Source organism: Chlamydotis macqueenii, chromosome W, assembly GCF_036417535.1.
Source record: "Chlamydotis macqueenii isolate bChlMac1 chromosome W, bChlMac1.mat, whole genome shotgun sequence".
Taxonomy (NCBI): Eukaryota; Metazoa; Chordata; class Aves; order Otidiformes; family Otididae; genus Chlamydotis; species Chlamydotis macqueenii.
Window position 1 is genome coordinate 13,729,063 of NC_141592.1, and position 18,852 is coordinate 13,747,914.

Consider the following 18,852-nt stretch of genomic DNA (forward strand, 5'->3'; position numbering starts at 1 on the left):
GTAGATCGAGCGAGTCCGAGGTAACCGCTGCATCCCATTGCTGGGAGCCAGGATGGACCTGCTGATGATCGGTACATGAGAAGCAGGAGAAGGGTAAGCGGGCCTCTTTAACCCGGATTTGGAGATAGTTTAACATCAGTAGGTGAGTTTGTTCTTGCAACCATTTTGCAGCTGCTTTAAAAGGCTGGTATGAATGAGGGATCCCTGTGCTGTATGGTTAAGAGAGTGTGGTTGAGTGATTGATTGTAAGTGTGGTGTGGAGGAGTGAAATAGTTAGTCTAAATTTGAATCATTCATTGAGACCCTCTCACAGAGGAAATATAAAATGGGTAACACTCAAGGGGGAATATTAAGGAAAAGCCCCCTGGGCTGCATACTCGCCCACTGGAAAGATATTGCCGGGGGTGGAGGTACGGAAAGTAAAAAGACTCTTATTAAATATTGCAATCAGTGGTGGCCATTGTATAAGTTAGCGGGTGAAGTCAAGTGGCCGTTCAATGGAACGTTGGATTACAATACTTTGTTGCAGCTTATGTTGTTTCTTAGAAGAGAAGGGAAATGGGACGAGGTGTCATATGCAGATATGTTTTTTACCCTACGAAATCACCCAGAGTGGCAAAGGGACTGTGGGATGATATCCCCGCAGGACCCTATGGTACTCGCACTCGAACGGGAGAACAAGGAGGGTGGGGGCAGGTTAAAAAGGTGCTGTTCATCATGCAGCATTGGGCAGAGGTGTACGAAAGCAGATAAAGTACGCCAGGTTCCAGAACAAGATTTAAGTGATTTGTTTAAACCTCCCCCCCGATCACAGGACCAGGACGCAGACTCGGAAGAGACATCGAATCCCCCTGATAGCCCTGTATCTTCCCGTACTAGACAGAAATCTGCTCCGACAATCTTACAAGCACCCCTCCGGGAGGCGGTGGGGCCGGATGGCGGAACAATGTTAATTAAAGTACCCTTCTCCACCGCTGACTTGGGAGAGTGGAGAAAAATTGCTAAAGATTACAGAAGCGATCCGGTAAGTGTGGCTAAACATTTCCAGTTCATTGTAAAACAACATAATCCGGACTGGAAAGACATACAACTGCTATTAGAATACATGACTGAAACGGAGAAGCAGTTGATTTTAAAAACGGCAGGAAATCTAGCCGAGGATTATTAAAAAGTTACCGGGGGAGATGTTAAGGAACACTTCCCCCTCCAGGACCCGAAATGGGAGGTAAACAGGTCAGTACATATGGAAAGATTGCAGGAATATCAGGAGTGGATTTCGAAGGGGATGGAACGGGCAATCCCTAAGACTATAAATTGGTCAGCCTTATATGCAATTAAACAAGGTCCTTCCGAGTCTCCATCTGAATTCCTGGATCGACTGAGGGATGTGATGCGTCGTAGCACGCCGCTGGACCCGGGGTCTGAGGTAGGGATACAGCAACTAGTTTCTCTGTTCCTGGGTCAGTCTACGGGGGACATAAGACGAAAGCTTCAAAAGTTGCGTCCTGCGGAAAGCAGGAATTTAGAGATATTGCTGGATGAGGCTTGGAGAGTGTTCAGTAATAGAGAAGAAGGGTATCGGCAGGGACAAAGAAGGTTGGTGGCTGTTGTTCGGGGAGATGGGGAGTGGAGAGGTAGGCGAAATCAGCCTCGGTTGGGGTTGGAAAAGGATCAGTGTGCAATGTGCAAGGGCTTTGGCCACTGGAAAAAGGAATGCCCAAGGAACAAGAAAGAAGGCCGGAGGATCCCGGCGAATGCGAGGATAGCTAATGTGATAGAAGACTGACGGGAACCTGGGGAGTCTACCCTAGTGGATCCACTGGTTATAATTAAGCTAGGGGAAAAACAACAACAAGTAGAATTCTTAGTAGATACAGGGGCAACATATTCGGTTCTGAATCAAGCTTTGATGCCCCTGGGAAATGATTATGTCATGGTAAAAGGAGCGACTGGCCAAAGTGAAAAGGCATATTTTTGTAAGCCTCTAAAATACAAATTGGGAAAACAATGGGGTATCCACAAATTTTTATATATGCCCAACTCCCCGAAAGCACTTTTGGGGAGAGATCTATTGGAACAATTGGGAGCAAAAATTATATTTGAAAAAGGAGAAATTACTCTGGAGGTAAAAGATCAGCAATATATTCAGATATTGAGTCTAACCTTAACCAGTCTCCCCTCAGAAGGAAAAATTAGTGAGGAAATCCTAAACCAAGTGTACCCGGGGGTATGGGCTACTGATGTACCTGGAAGGGCGAAAAGTGCTCCGCCTGTTGAAGTTAAGGTTAAGGAAGGCCGACGACCGGTAAGAATTAAACAATATCCCCTAAAGAAGGAAGACAGAGAAGGAATCCGGCCGGTGATAGAAAAATTTCTACAGTTAGGACTATTAAAGGAGTGTGAGTCAGAATTCAATACCCCTATATTACCTGTTCGGAAACCCGATGGGTCATATAGGGTGGTCCAAGACTTACGGGCGGTGAATAAGATAACTGAGGACCTCTACCCAGTAGTGGCCAATCCATATACCCTGCTGACTGTGTTGACACCCGAACTAATTTGGTTTACTGTTTTAGATTTGAAGGATGCTTTCTTTTGCCTCCCTCTCCATGAAGCCAGTCAAAAATTGTTTGCGTTCGAATGGGAAAACCCTAAAAGTGGTCGGAAGACCCAGCGCACTTGGACGGTGTTGCCACAAGGATTTAAAAATAGTCCTACCATTTTTGGGAATCAGCTTGCAAAAGACTTAGAATCCTGGGAAACCCCATCTGGGGAAGGAAAATTGTTGCAGTATGTAGATGATATCCTGATTGCCACGAAAACAGAGGAAGACTGTATGGCATGGACGGTGAGTCTGTTGAATTTCTTGGGACTCCAGGGATACCGTGTCTCCAAGAAGAAAGCCCAGGTAATGCAACGTAAAGTGAATTATTTGGGCTATGAAATTAGTGCGGGGCAGAGAACTTTGGGACAGGCCCGCAAAGAGGCAATATGCCAGACTCAGAGACCTCAGACAGTAAAGGAGTTACGGACTTTTCTGGGAATGACCGGGTGGTGCCGATTGTGGATCTATAATTATGGACTGCTTGTTAAACCACTGTATGCTCTGACAGCTACTGAGCAGAAGCACCTTGAGTGGAACAAAGAGACCGAACGAGCCTTTGAGCTACTGAAAAAGGCGTTGATGTCGGCCCCGGCCTTAGGACTCCCAGATGTGAGTAAGCCGTTTCTTCTTTTCTCCCATGAGAAACAGGGTATTGCCCTGGGAATATTAGCACAAGATCTGGGTCCATATCGACGGGCAGTTGCCTATCTCTCTAAGCAGTTAGACGCCACTGCAAAGGGCTGGCCTGGATGCCTACGGGCGGTTGCAGCTGTGATACTGAACATACAGGAAGCCCGAAAGTTTACCCTGGGCCAGAAAATGACTGTTTTGGTGTCTCATACAGTATCAGCAGTACTGGAAGCAAAGGGTGGGCACTGGCTCTCTCCACAAAGGTTCCTGAGATATCAAGCTGTATTAGTAGAACAGGATGATGTGGAAATCGTGGTCACTAACATTGTCAACCCAGCTTCTTTTCTCAGCGGGAACACAGGAGAACCAGTGCACCATGACTGTTTGGAAACCATTGAAGCAACATATGCAAGCCGCCCAGACCTGAAGGATAGCCCCATGGAAAATGGGGAAAACTGGTTCACAGACGGGAGCAGTTATGTCTTAAATGGCAATCGACATGCGGGATATGCCATCACTACCAGTCAGCAGGTAATAGAGTCAGGGCCTTTGCCCATGAACACCTCCGCACAGAAGGCAGAAATAATTGCCCTAACCCGAGCCCTGGAGTTGGCCCAGGGCAAAACTGTGAACATTTACACGGACTCAAAATATGCCTTCGGAGTTGTGCACGCACATGGAGCAATCTGGAAAGAAAGAGGACTATTGAACTCCCAGGGAAAAAATATCAAACATGCAGAAGAAATTTTGAAGCTACTAGAAGCTGTCCAGCTCCCTGAGAAAGTGGCAATTATGCATATTAAGGCACACCAGAGAGTGAGCTCCGATTTGGAGAAAGGGGATGAACTGGCGGACAGAGAGGCAAAACAAGTGGCCAAAATGAAGGTGAGAATAGAAGGGGCTCTAATTCCTGATAGGCAAATCTCTCTAGAAGGTAAGCCAGAATATACCAAGGAAGATCGGAAACTTATCACAGACTTGGAAGGGTCATATAATGAAGAGGGGTGGGCTTATACCCCACAGGGAAGACTAATTATTCCCTCTTGTTTACTGTGGCACTTGATACGGGAGGAACATAGAAAAAGGCATTGGGGAACAGAGGCTCTGTATAAACATTTGATAAGGGAAATCGTGGCTAGAAACTTATATACCACAGTGAGACAGGTGACTCAACAGTGTGAGCTTTGCCTCCAGACTAATCCAAAAAATACTCCCAAACCAGAAATGGGCCAGATTGGGAAGGGCAATGGGCCTGGACAACAATGGCAGGTTGATTTTACAGAACTTCCAAGAAAAGGGGGGTACCGATATTTACTGGTATTAACTGACACCTTTTCAGGTTGGCCAGAAGCGTTCCCAACTAGGACAGCCAAGGCTCGGGAGGTAACTAAAGTGTTGGTACAAGAGATAATACCACGTTTTGGGGTTCCGGCAACCATATCCTCAGACAGAGGACCACATTTTGTCTCAAAAGTAGTACAACAAATCAGCCACCATTTAGGTATAGATTGGCAACTTCATACCCCGTATCGCCCTCAGTCGAGTGGCCAAGTGGAGAAAATGAATCACTTAATCAAACAGCAAATTGTGAAATTGGGACAAGAAGCAAACTTGACGTGGCCTCAGTCTCTCCCTTTAGCCCTTTTGCGTATAAGAACGAGACCAAGGGCAAAGGAAGGACTGAGTCCCTTTGAAATTCTGTATGGACGACCCTATGGAATACAGAGGGGAATGTCTACGCAAGCTGGGGATGAAATTATGACTTCCTACATGGTGGCATTGGGCAAACAGCTCAATAAAATTGGAAAGCATGTAATTGGGACCCGGGGAAGAGGTCTAGATGAACCTGTGCATGATATACAACCTGGAGATTATGTATATGTAAAGTCTCTTGCAGAAAAAACCTTGGAACCACAGTGGGAAGGACCATACCAGGTACTGCTCACCTCCTTTACAGCAATTAAGATTAAGGAACAGAATGCCTGGATTCACCATACTCGAGTAAAGAAGTCACCACAGAAGCTTTGGACTTCCGAAATCCAAGGACCGTTAAAACTTAGACTAAAAAGATAAGATGTGGATCAAATTCTATACGATTTTTATAGCCTCGCAGGCAATGAATGCAGTGGCCTGGCGAGAAAATTGGTATGTTCAACTAATTCAAAATGTCACCAAAATTTTGAATAAGACGGATTGTTGGGTTTGCACCCAAATGCCAAGACATTCTGGTTACGAAGTGCCATTGATAGGTGTTCCATTGCCAGTCTCTTTGACCAACAGACAAAATGGTATCTTTTGGGGAAATACGGTTTTGAGGACGGATCCTCAAATTAAATGGGGTCGGGAACTGGTAATAACTATAGAGGGGGCTAATCCATTAGGGGACAGCTGTTTGGTAAGTTCGGGAAAAGGACCGTTTGTAGGAGAATACCCAAACTGCAATGATAGTCACACCTTAAATATGACGAGAGTAGATCCGGAATTTCTAGAACTCAATTATACCGGCCTCCCAACCCCACAGGGAACAGGATGGTATTGGTTGTGCGGCACAGTGGCCCGTAAGGTTTTACCCCTAGGATGGCACGGAGCATGTACATTAGGAGGTTTGATCCCCAACATTACTATTATCGACAAATTGACACCATATTCTCTACGAAGAAAACGGGAAATTGTAAATAACCCTCTCATAGACAGGCCAACCAGTTTTCATAGTTTTGCACGATGGTTCATCCCATTTCTAGGGGTCAGTGAATTGGAGAAGGCAATAATAAACATCTCGGCTGTAATAGAAACAATGGAAAATAAGACCATTGATGCTATCCTAGCACTCCAGGAAGAAGTTACTGATTTGTCAAAAATAGTGTCACAAAATCGCATGGCTTTAGATTTGTTATTAGCCTCACAAGGGGGAGTATGCACAGTAATTAATGTAGACTGTTGCATGTATGCAGACCAAAGCGGGCGGATCACTGAGGATCTCCAAGAAATCAGAAGACAAGTAGGTGTTTTACACAAAGTAACGCAAGATAATACTTCTTGGGGTTTTTCTGACTTATGGGAAAGACTGACATCCTGGTTACCCAATTTAGCGTGGTTAAAACAATTGTTCGCAATAATTATTGCACTTGTTTTTTTATTTTTGATTATTGGAATAGCCATCCGCTGTGGATTTTGGTGTTTTAAAGGAACAGAAATTTCCTACAGCGAATGGAAAAGGAACCAATTACGACAGAAATTAGAATCTAACCAATATTTTAGGGACATTGATAGTAAAGGAATTTACTAATTTTCTAGAAAAGGGGGGACTGAGAGAAGGAGTTAAAGAAATCTTAATAGATATGGCATTGATTAATTATTGCTGTGCATCCTAAGGAATCAAGTTAATAAATAGTGCTTAATGTTTTGTTAACTACTTGCTTAATAATTTGCTAACCATTGTGCAAACTATTTGAAGCAGAAAGTCTTGCAATTCTTCACGAAAGACAGTTCCCGGTAAGGACTAGGGGGGTCGCTTCAAGAACCAGCTAAAACCGACCCTGCAGCTTGAATGAAAGCCAAGGGATAACTGAGTTTGCGCAAGAACAAAAGGTTACTAGCGGTGACGAAGAGGAGTCACCTGCCTTCATCCCCACGACCCCCGACGACCACCACCAGGAGGCACTGCGCAAGCCCAGACAGGAGGAGTTTATGAAAATGACCCCTTGGGACTAATTTTAATACGAAGCAGGGATAGGTCATGCATATGTATAGGCGTATTGTGAAACTTTATGTATATGTAACATTTGGTTGTATAAATTTAAAGTGAGTTGCCACGTAAGGCGCGCACGGTTTTGGTGGGACTACCCCCCTGTGCTGCCCAGCGCTGAATAAACATACCTACTTTACAATCTTACAGATTGTGGAGTCCGTTTTCCGCACGTCACGTGGACCTCCGCTCCTCCATCGACCTCCATGGGCTGCAGGGGGACAACCTGCTCCACCATGGTCGTCACCACAGGCTGCAGGGGAATCTTAGCCAGGAGCTGCATTACTCCTCCCCCTCCTTCACTGACCTTGGCGTCTGCAGCCGTTCCTCTCACAAGAAAAGTTCTTCACAACAGGCTGGCAGATGCCTCTCAGAATCTCTTCACATCATCCAGCTCATCTCCACTTCTTGCAGCCAGGCCAGGCCGAGTCGGGCCCAGTCAGCCGCCTGGCGAGAGGCCAGAGGGTGAGGCCTGCAAGGCCCATGAGGCCTGCGCCTCCCCCTCTGCGCCTCTGCCCCCGCTCAGCTTCTTCACATCTTCTCTTCTCTTTTTTTTTTTTTTCTGTTTTCCCCTTCTTAAATACGTTATCGCAGAGGCGTTATCAGGGACATTCTGCTACCAGTTGGCTTGGCCTTGGCCAGCAGCGGGTCCGCCCTAGGCCTGGCCAAGTCCACTGAACAAAGGGGAGCGATTTCTAGCAGTTTCCTACAGAAGCTACCACCTTAGGCCCCCCCTCACTAAACAAAACCACAACACCGTTACAGGCAAAACAGACTTGACTTGGAGAAAACTATTTGTTTATTACTAAAAACAAAGCAGGATAATGAGACAGAGAACGAGATAACCTCCATCCACCCCTCCCTCTTCCCAAGCTTAACATTATCCCTACCTCCTTCTCCCCCGAGCGGCACGAGGGGGAAGAGGGAATGGGGGTTATGGTCAGTTCATCACTTGTTGCTTTACACTGCTCCTTCCTCCTCGGGGAAAGAATTCCTCGCATTCCTCCCCTGCTCCACCGTGGGATCCCTCCCACAGGCTACAGTCCTTCGTGAACTGCTCCGGTGTGGGTCATCTCTTCCACAGGGTGCAGTCCCTCAGGAAAAGGCTTCCCCAGCGCGGGCCCTCCATGGGGCCACAGCCTCCTTCATGCATCCACCTGCCCCAGCGTGGGGTCCTCCATGGGCTGCAGGTGGATCTCTGCTCCTCCGTGGACCTCCATGGGCTTCAGGGGGACAACCTGTTTCACCATGGGCTGCACCACAGGCTGCAGGGGAATCTCTGCCGGGAGCAACATTACTCCTCCATTACATGTATTTGCCTTACTCATTTTCTCTAGTGGGAGATCACAAAGCAACTGGGAAAAGGGGAAAAATACTCTCCTTTTTTAGCGCAAAAATATAGGCAACAATTATTAGGCAATGATCGATTCATCTGATACGTTATTAACCGGAATTCGGGTGCGCAAGTGACAGGCTCTGCAGCGAGCCTTTCATGTGATATGTTATTAAAGGCTCTTTTTCTGGCTCTGAAAGGCAGTGTCTGGCAGATTAAAGGCCAAACATTTCAAGGAATAAATTGGTTTAATATAGCTGCGGATAGTCTCACAAAAACCTAATAAATATGCAGTGAATTGTAAGGAGAGAAAATTGTGAACAAGAGAGACAATTACTTTGAAACCAGGATAAGAGTAGCATGGGCTCAAATTAATCAGCGTGTGGGCTCCTTCTCTCCGTCTCAGGATTTAGTATTCAGAATGGGAGCCCAGCTGCTGGTGGGATGTGCTGGGGGTGGGGGGCACTGGTACCCAACGTCAAAACCTGCCAGGGGAAGATGGGGTGGTGGTGTGAACCACCATGGCTTTCCAGGTACACCGGGAAGCCACCTGTGACCCGCAGCGAAGGATGTTCATGAGCACCATGGGATTCTGTGGCGGCTGGTGAAGAGATTATCCCTCCACGGCTGAATCTCAGTGGGGAACCCTTGACGTGACTGAGCAGGCTCACGCCGACATGGGGACACCAGAAGACAGTGACCCACTACCCAAACCCCAGTGTTCAGTGGGAAAAAAATGAACACAGAGGGGTTTAATTGCAAGAATTTATGCTTTTAGCTCATCTCCTTGTTTTTCACTTGATCTTGTGACTTCTTCAGAAGCATACGTCACTTATTTCTAAAATCCAGGCAGCAATGTCTGGATACTTTGGGGTTGTTGTTTGCATTTTTTGAAATACATTAACTCAAATGACCTCCAAATGGTTGCAAGGCAGGATTTCTTTGCTAAAAAGTCACAGCTTCACTCCTTTTAACTAAAGGTGAGAAAACACCCACTCCAGCTTTCTAATCTGGAAAGGGACTTCCTGCACAAAAACAAAGCACGATATTCCCAGTACAGCTGGAAACCAGAGCGGAGGAAACAAAGCTTTAAAACAAAATGCCTGGTCCCCTTCGGAGAAGCAGATAAGGACACAATCTCTTTGTATTCCCTTTGTGGGTCACCTTCCCTAGCTGAGTAACCCCCCCCCTACTAAACAAAACCACGACACCCCACCAGGTAGTCCGAGAAGGATCAAGCAGCACAAATCTGCCTGCGATTTAGCAAAGCTAAGCCTTGCCTGCTCACCCACATGGGGACTTTCTGCAAGCATAGAATCATAGAATCACAGGATGGTTTTGGGTTGGAAGGGTCCTTAAAGGCCATCTGTTCAACCCCCCTGGCAAGGAGCAGGGACATCTCCAACCAGATCAGGTTGCTCAGAGCCCCTTCCAACCTGGCCTTGAATGTTTCCAGGGATAGGGCATCCACCACCTCTCTGGGTGCCAGTGTTCCACCACCCTCATTGTAAAAAATGACAGAGTTTCTCCCTGTCTTTCTTATCAGTCCCCTTTAGGTACTGGAAGGCTGCTATAAGGTCTCCCCGGAGCCTCCTCTTCTCCAGGATGAACAGCCCCAACTCTCTCAGCCTGTCCTCATAGGAGAGGTGCTCCAGCCCTCTGATCATCTTTGTGGCCCTCCTCTGGACTCCCTCCAACAGGTCCACATCCTTCTGATGTTGGTGGCTCCAGAGCTGCACAGTACTGCGGGGGGGGGTGGGTCTCACCAGAGCGGAGTAGAGGGGCAGAATCACCTCCCTCAACCTGCTGGCCATGCTGCTTTTGATGCAGCCCAGGATGTGGTTGCATTTCTGGGCTGCAAGTGCACATTGCCAGCTCATACTGAGCTTCTCATTCACCAACCAAAGGGCTAAATTGCGCCATCAGCCATGATGTCCCATAGCCTGGACCACCATGGATGGATGAGATCCCTCTGCCCACCATGTCCCCGTTGGTGGCTTGTCACCAACTATGTCCCTCTGCCCAGGACAGAGTTGCACCCAGGGCAGCTTTGCCACCTCCCTGGTGAGGAAACCTCATGAGAAGCCTTGGGGATGGGGCAGAGGGGGACAGCCGGTGCCACCCATGTCCTGCTGGCCATGGGACACTTGAAGGAGAACCTACACTTCAAGGAGAACCACACACTTTATGGGTCAATCACAAGGAGAACCGATGGGACATGGACCTCTGCACCTGCAACCCACGCAGGAAGCTCCTGCCCCGAGTTATTTGTACATGTATCACTCTGCTGTAAATCAGGAGCCCTGACAGTGTAATTTGTATATGGGGAACCTGGAGCGATTTCAAAATCAGCCCAAGCACTATTTGTTTCACAAGATTTTGCCCTTAGTTAGCACTGTCATTCTGCTTTAATTACACTGTAATTAATTGCAACAAAACTGGAAAATGTGTGTGCATGGTAGAATATTGCAACCTGCCTGCTCCTCTGCAGCCATGAGTCTAAAATCTCTGATCCTCTTTCGATACAACACTTGGCATTAATTTTTCCACCCTATATCCAAAGCATCTCCAAGTCCTCTGAAAAAAAAGACCAAGACCCATGGAAGGTGAGTATTGACTTATTTTACATCCAGGGAAATTAAGGTGCAGAGGAATCTCTAATTCTTCTCTGGATAGGACTAAGAGGGTAGAAGTTGCCAGAAGTAAACCAAGCTTAGGTCTGGATGTAAATCACAACCTGTTTTCTCTGCCCTGGGGTGCTCAGATGTTCTCATGTTCCCTTGCAGCTCCCAAAGCCACCTAGCACCTTGAAGGGGCTGGGACCCGTCCATGGAGAAGGTTCTCTTATTCAACACCTCTCTAAAGGCAGAGGCAGCAAGACCTGCTCACGGCACAAGGACTTGATGATAAAGAAAAGCAAATCCAACCTGCTTCTTTTGCAATCTGTCCCCTTCTAGTATTTCCAGCGTCTCACCGTAGCATGGAGGTATTAATCCCGGCTGAGGTGGACTTTCAGAGTCCCCTTTCAGCTGGCGTTCAGTCTCCCAGCGCAGGCTATAAAAGCAGCTGTAATGCAATCGCTAGGTAGATGCTAGGAAACAAGAATTCGCCAAATGCATCTGAGGCTGCCTTGAGTTTCATCCCCTGACCAATTATTTCTGTGCAAGAAAGGCAGTTGCACCAGAAGTCTGCACTCCTGCAAGGCTGGGGCGAAGGTCTGGAAGAGATATGGGAGTTAGGAGACAGGGATTAGCCAATGTGACTCATGTCCTCTCGCACACCACCAGTGAGCAGCCAGGGCAGGAGGGGAAATTTCTCATTTCAAAATTGCTCAACATTGATAATAAAAATATAAAAATGTTGGGGTTTTTTTTCCCAGCTAAATACCTTGCAGAAAAAATATGCTGCCTTGCTTTTCTTTTGTCTTTGCTGTTTTCAGCCTCTCCTCTCCCTCTCCCTCTCCCTCTCCCTCTGCCTCTCCTCTCCTCTCCTCTCCTCTCCCTCTCCTCTCCTCTCCTCTCCTCTCCTCTCCCTCTCCTCTCCTCTCCTCTCCTCTCCCTCTCCCTCTGCCTCTCCTCTCCTCTCCTCTCCTCTCCTCTCCTCTCCTCTCCTCTCCTCTCCTCTCCTCTCCTCTCCTCTCCTCTCCCTCTCCTCTCCTCTCCTCTCCTCTCCTCTCCTCTCCTCTCCTCTCCTCTCCTCTCCTCTCCTCTCCTCTCCTCTCCTCTCCTCCAGTTCCTCCTGGGAGGCCATCAAACCTTCTCACCTCCATGTTGCTGGTGGCAGATGAAGGAACTTGCCCCAAACCACAGAAGAACCGTGATAGAGAACATGAACAGTGAGAAGAACATGATTGATCACTGGCTGGTCCCCTAACGATAGGCCCAGACCTTACGTGTTCCTGGAGGCACCACCAGCCTCCAGATCGCTCCCCAGCAGCCCAGAGCCACAGCCACGTTGGGAAGAAGGGCTCAAATTTTGCATCAAGGCAGCAGTCCCAGTACAGTGGACTGTGAAGCCACCTCTCTGGCTGCCCGCCAGGCACCGTGGTGTGACACAGTGTAAGGAAACCCCACGGCAGAGGTGAGGACACAGACAGGAGTCGGCCAGGGATGGGGCAGGCAGTGGCGAAGGGTCCAAAGGCAGCAGCAAAAACAATTGGCATTATCCCAGCAGCAGTAACTCCAGAACATCCAGCTGATCTAAGGGACTTCCCAGACACATGCCTACAGGGCCTGGGGGTGGCAGAGGATCTGCTCCATCAGCTTCAACTCACCTTGGCAAAAGGTGCCCAGATACCATGGTGATGGGCTCGGTGGGGATAAACACCAAACATGGGTGTGGGTTGTTGGCATACTGTTCTGGTTTTGTTAGTGAGGGGGGGCCTAAGGTGGTAGCTTCTGTAGGAAACTGCTAGAAGTCGCTCCCCTTTGTTCAGTGGACTCGGCCGGGCCTAGGGCGGACCTGCTGCTGGCCAAGGCCGAGCCAATTGGTAGCAGAATGTCCCGTGATAATGCCTCTGCGATAACGTATTTAAGTAGGGGAAAACAGGAAAAAGAGGAGGAGAAGATGTGAAGCAGCTGAGCGGGGGGCAGAGAGGGGGAGGCGCGAGCCTCATGGGCCTTGCAGGCCTCACCCTCTGGCCTCCCGCCGGGCAGCCGACTGGGCCCAACTCGGCCCGGCCCGGCTGCAAGAAGTGGAGAGGAGATGAGAAGTGAATAAGATGTAAAAAGGATCCTGAGAGGCGTCTGCCAGCCTGTTGTGAGGAACGGCTGCAGACGCCAAGGTCAGTGAAGAAGGAGGGGGAGGAGTAATATGGCTCCTGGCCAAGATTCCTCTGCAACTCGTGGTGAAGACCATGGTGGAGCGGGTTGTCCCCCTGCAGCCCATGGAGGTCCATGGAGGGGCAGAGATCCACCTGCAGCTCGTGGAGGACCCCACGCCAGAGCAGGTGGAGGCCTGAAGGAGGCTGTGGCCCGTGGAGGGCCCGCTGGGACAGCTGTTCTAGAGGGACTGCACCCCGTGGAAGAGATGACCCACGCCGGAGCAGTTTCACGGAGGACTGTGGCCCGTGGGAGGGACCCCACGCTGGAGCAGAGGAGGAATGCGAGGAGTTCTTCCCCTGACGATGATACAGCGGCGTAAAACAACGCGTGATGAACTGACCGCGACCCCCATTCCCTTTTCCCCCCCCCGTGCCGCTCGGGAGGGGAAGGTAGTAGAGATAATGTTAAGCCCGGGAAGAGGGAGGGGTGGGGGGAGGTTATCTTGTTCCCTGTCTCATTCTCCTGCTAATTTTAGAAAATAAATGAATAGTTTTCCCCAAGTCGAGTCTGTTTTGCCCGTGACGGTAACTTTAAGGATTTCTCCCCGTCCTTATCTCAAACCTTGAGCCGTTTTTCTTATATCATCTCCCCCTGTTCTCTCGGAGGGTGGGGGGAGCGGGAGAGAGACTGCGTAGTCTGGTCCTGATCAGGGCTGAACTACGACACATACTTAGGAAGCTGACTGGTCTCAATCCCTCCACCCTGCCTCCTCCCAGCAGTGCTAGGATCTCAGTCCAAAGTGGTCTCCTACCTTCTCCTGGGCTGGCTCATCTGCGGGCAACACGGAGGCACTTCCCAAACTGGTTCCCTGCTAGGCAGGGCAGGGTGGGGGACAGTGACGCCAGGTTGCTGCCTCTCCCTGCACTCCAGGAGGTGGAAGTCATTTGACGGTCCCAACATCCACATGCTTGCCCAGACCCACATGGAGACGGCGCAGAGCCTTCATGGTGTGGGACAACCTTTCCTCCTCTTCTTCTGCAGCTGCCAAGCCCATCCAGCCCCTTGTCATACAACCATCTGGGATGTGGCATCCTTCTCCCTCAAAAAAATCACTCATGACCACCATGTACCCCATTCCTTAGGAGCAAGGACACCTTTTTGAGGGACAAGGAACAAAGCAATCCAACAGCAGCAAGAAATACATGTATAATTAAGGGAAGCTGCTCACATGAGCGATACCTGACAATTATGCAGACCTGTGAGCAATGTTGCTGTTCTGGTTTTGTTAGTGAGCGGGGGGGGCTAAGGTGGTAGCTTCTGTAGGAAACTGCTAGAAGTTGCTCCCCTTTGTTCAGTGGACTCGGCCGGGCCTAGGGCGGACCCACTGCTGGCCAAGGCCGAGCCGATTGGTAGCAGAATGTCCCGTGATAACGCCTCTGCGATAACGAATTTAAGTAGAGGAAAACAGAAAGAGAGGGGAGAGGATGTGAAGCAGCTGAGTGGGGGGCAGAGAGAGGGAGGCGCGAGCCTTGTGGGCCTTGCAGGCCTCACCCTCTGGCCTCTGGCCGGGCAGCCGACTGGGCCCAACTCAGCCCGGCCTGGCTGCAAGAAGTGGAGAGGAGATGAGAAGTGAATAAGATGTAAAAAGGATCCTGAGAGGCGTCTGCCAGCCTGTTGTGAGGAATGGCTGCAGACTCCAAGGTCAGTGAAGAAGGAGGGGGAGGAGTAATGCTGCTCCTGGCCAAGATTCCCCTGCAGCCTGTGGTGATAACCATGGTGGAGCGGGTTGTCCCCCTGCAGCCCATGGAGGTCCATGGAGGGGCAGAGATCCACCTGCAGCCCGTGGAGGACCCCACGCTGGAGCAGGTGGAGGCCTGAAGGAGGCTGTGGCCCGTGGAGGGCCCGCTGGGACAGCTGTTCTAGAGGGACTGCACCCCATGGAAGAGATGACCCACGCCGGAGCAGTTTCACGAAGGACTGTGGCCCGTGGGAGGGACCCCACGCTGGAGCAGAGGAGGAATGTGAGGAGTTCTTCCCCCGACGATGATACAGTGGCATAAAACAACGCGTGGTGAACTGATCACGACCCCCATTTCCTTTTTCCCCCCCGTGCCGCTCGGGAGGGGAAGGTAGTAGAGATAATGTTAAGCCCGGGAAGAGGGAGGGGTGGAGGGAGGTTATCTTGTTCCCTGTCTCATTCTCCTGCTAATTTTAGAAATAAATGAATACTTTTCCCCAAGTTGAGGCTGTTTTGCCCATAACGGTAACTTTAAGGATTTCTCCCCGTCCTTATCTCAAACCTTGAGCCGTTTTTCCTTATATCATCTCCTCCTATTCTCTTGGAGGGCGGGGGGAGCAACAGAGAGACTGCGTAGTCTGGTCCTGATCGGGGCTGAACTACGACAGTTGCCATCGGGCGCGCGGCTCCTCTCAGGCTTCCAGTAAGGAATAAAAAAAGCTCTGACTAATATAAAGAGGCCTCCAAATCATTCTTGGCAGAAGCATCTCAGCTCTGGATCCTCTCCCTCTATTCATCGCTAAAGCTCTCAGCCAAAGGAAAATAAACCGTGCAGCTACCTCGCTGACTCGACCTGCAGCGTGGTGTAGCTGGGTGCCGGCTGCCCCTTCTGCGCCATTATACACAAATATAATAGTGTATAATATATACACATTATACATTATATAAATTTATATACTATATGAATATTTATCATATATATTATATTTATACATAAATATATACATTAAATATGGGGCTGCAGGGGCAGGGATGAGCCCTCCCATTGCTGCTCCCTTCACTAGGATTGCCCACGCCCACTCGACAACACCACATTTTGATGCGATCTGAGATTCTTCACCTTTTCTTATGGCTTCCAACTTTATAAAACGATTCCACCAGTGACACTTAATGGGAAAAAGAGAAGGACTGCGAACTGGAGAGGGAAGACTGTAGTATTTTGAAATTATTTTAATAGCTTGCTATTTAATTAAGAGCAATAGCACTGAAATTATGTCAGTGAAACTTGCCACTTAGTTATTAGGAATTTCAAAGAAGGCTAAAGGAGTTAGGTGCCAGACAGCCCTGGGCTTGCTGGAAAATCCCAGGTTTGTACAGCTAATGCTTGCACAGTGCTCAAACACGCTGGGTCTGACTCCTCATTGCCTGGCACCTGAAGTAAACAGCATCAAGTGCAAGCGTAAAGTGGGTGTTAAATCCTGCCTGCTCTAGAAAACGGGTTGGAAGTATCCTTTTGGCGGTGACAGGAGTGACGGAAGGCACTGAAAAACCAGGAAAAGACGGCAGAGCATCTCATCTACCTTTCCAGGAGTTATTTGCTGGGCTGTCCTGGGGTGGATACACTGGGATACATGTCGAGAAGCCTCTAAAAGGTTTGCTTTTCAGTGTGGGGTGCTGGAGATGCTGAAAGCAGCAAGGGCTGGCCGTACCCATGGCACCCGTTCCCTGCGACAAGAGCTCTCGGATAGACCCAGCTGCCAACCTCCAAATCCTCCCAGGAGGAGAAACCTCCATCCGATTCCACTTCTACCAAGCAGAAAGGAGGGGAAATTCCCACTCAGTCTCATTCCCCCAAATACTGTACCTGGGTGAAGTGGCAGGTGGCTGCCACATCCCCTTTTTGAGGGCAGAACAAGCTGCAGGTCCCCGCACTACCGCGTGAAGCGTTTCCATCTACCCGACATGCTCCAGAAAGCAACGTCGGGATAGTCGAGCACCGGTTCTTCCTCTGCTGAGCACATTCCTCCCCTCCTGTTTTCATTCAGCCCAACCTTAAACAAAATCACGGCTGTTGTTTTTATCAGTGCCGTGGCTCTGGGAATTACCTACATGGGGTCAGGGGAGCTGAAGAGGGGGTTTGTGCTGCTGAAATAATCTCAAGAAGGAGCTGTTAAAAATATTAAAGCTTAACTGGGTATAACATACCATTTTGCTGTGTCCTGTTTGCTAGTAAAGAAGCAAAAAATTCCCGAGATAGACTGAGATTTAACTCCCAAACTCCAGCTAGGGAGTCTCCAGATAAAGTACTTCCAGTTTTTCCTTGCAAACCCCACTTGTGGGACAGAGCAGGTCGGCTTGAGCTGTGCTTAACCCTGCTTTGAGCAGTGGCCTCATCTCAACCACACTTCCCTGCCTGTCTTTAATCGCGATTTCTCTGCGAGCATTAAATCTGCTGAGACATTTTAACTGTTTAAAAGGAGAGGGTTTTTTTTTCTGGCAAGTTTTCTGCAAAGAACAACTGAAAAAAATTTACTTTAAACCAAATATTAATAAATATTAGAAATGTATAGTGTAATATAACATAACATAATATTACAGTATATTATGTTATGTTATATTATAAATATTAATCATCTGCCTCATCAGAGCCCTTCTGCCTACCCAGCAGAGATGTTAGCAGATGCATTTTCACACTGATATTTCCTATCTAAAACAAACAAACAAATAACTAAGCCAGACTTACAAGAGAAAACCAATCTCGCAAATTGAGAGTTTGTATCGTACAGGTGTTGATACACAGCCAAAATCTCCAGGCTGGTAAAGATTCAAGATATCGAGCAAGGAAATCAAAAAGAGAATCACAGGTTTGAGTTTAAACAGCAGTTAAAAATGCATGTAAATGGCAATAGATTAGTAGAGAGGATCACTACGATGAAGATTTCTAACATGAACATGATTAGCCTCCGAGCATGAAATTCAAGTGCCTTCCCCTCCCCTCAATAAACTGCAAAAGCTCTAGAAGGGGAAAAAAAAATTAAAATCACATATTTGGAAAGCTGAAAATGCAGCATCTGACCCACCTTCCTGCTCCGGGTGCTGATCCTCATCCTCCCCTCTCCTGCTTTGGCTGGCTGGGGAATCTGGCAGTGTCGCTCCCTGGGTGTCTGCAGCCGAGTGGAGATTGTCATTGATTTGTGCGCAGAAAGTTAAACCTTTCTAGGAGCGATTAGGAGAATTCACTCCCACCACTCCCTCTAAACCAAAAGTATTTGGCACGGAGCCCTCCTCATCCACTGGTACTAGTAATGTCTAAACAACACGCGGGACGTGGACCGATTTTACTGGGATCTTTTTGTGTTTCCTTTTTAAACAAGCACACAAAGTTCTTTGGAAAGAAAAACTTTGGGTTTTGGTGTGGTGGGTTTTTTTTTTTAATCTCATTTTTCTTAAAGTAGATTTATCATATCCTTTTTGTTTTCCACTCGGTGGGTCAAGCCCTTCCCTGGTGTAACTGGTGACCCCTGACCATGTGCTGGTTTGCCCCTGCAGAGGATCTGGCTCAGTTGGTGACACCTTGGATGACTTTCCTACCAATCTGTACTGCTTCCTCTGCAAACTGTGCACCTGTTTGGCTCAGACAAGGTAAACCTGGGGGAATGAAAACCGCTTCTTCTGAAAAGAACTGGGTATAATTTAACTAAAAAAACAGATTTTCCATATGAATGACCCAAGTGAGCAAGAAGATGGAGACAAGTCATCTTCAAAGGGGGATTTGCTTACCCAAGTCCCCAGTCACTGTGTTGTCCAGGTGACGAGATGCCAAATTGAGTGCTAAATCCAAGGAACAAGTAACTTTGAAACCTTTCCCAAGTGCTCAGCGTGATTTGTAAGCCATCTCAGCCATACCCATGTCCTGCACCCACCCCCTGCGGTCCCCGTCCACGAGGACGTCCCTGGCAAAGGAGTCACCCCGTCAGAGCCCGGCTCAGCAGAGCATGCCACCTCCACCACCGTGAGCTGCCTAACCTGGCTAAGCCT

The 18,852-nt window shown here is 48.6% G+C and overlaps 2 protein-coding genes across 2 annotated transcripts in view; one reads left to right on the forward strand and one right to left on the reverse strand.

Annotated features, from left to right (window-relative positions):
• Positions 1 to 18,852, reverse strand: part of LOC147596578 (zinc finger and BTB domain-containing protein 7C-like) — a 110,961-nt gene that overhangs the window by 46,571 nt on the left and 45,538 nt on the right. The gene's annotated exons all lie outside the window — the stretch shown is intronic.
• Positions 5,697 to 6,539, forward strand: LOC147596579 (endogenous retrovirus group V member 2 Env polyprotein-like). Its single transcript, XM_086769411.1, has one exon. The coding sequence runs from the start codon at positions 5,697 to 5,699 to the stop codon at positions 6,519 to 6,521; it is 825 nt and encodes a 274-aa protein (XP_086625537.1). The 3' UTR covers positions 6,522 to 6,539.

Excerpts from the sequence above, each read along its gene's own strand:
- LOC147596579 (XM_086769411.1), top strand. The coding sequence starts at position 5,697 with ATGACGAGAGTAGATCCGGAATTTCTAGAACTCAATTATACCGGCCTC.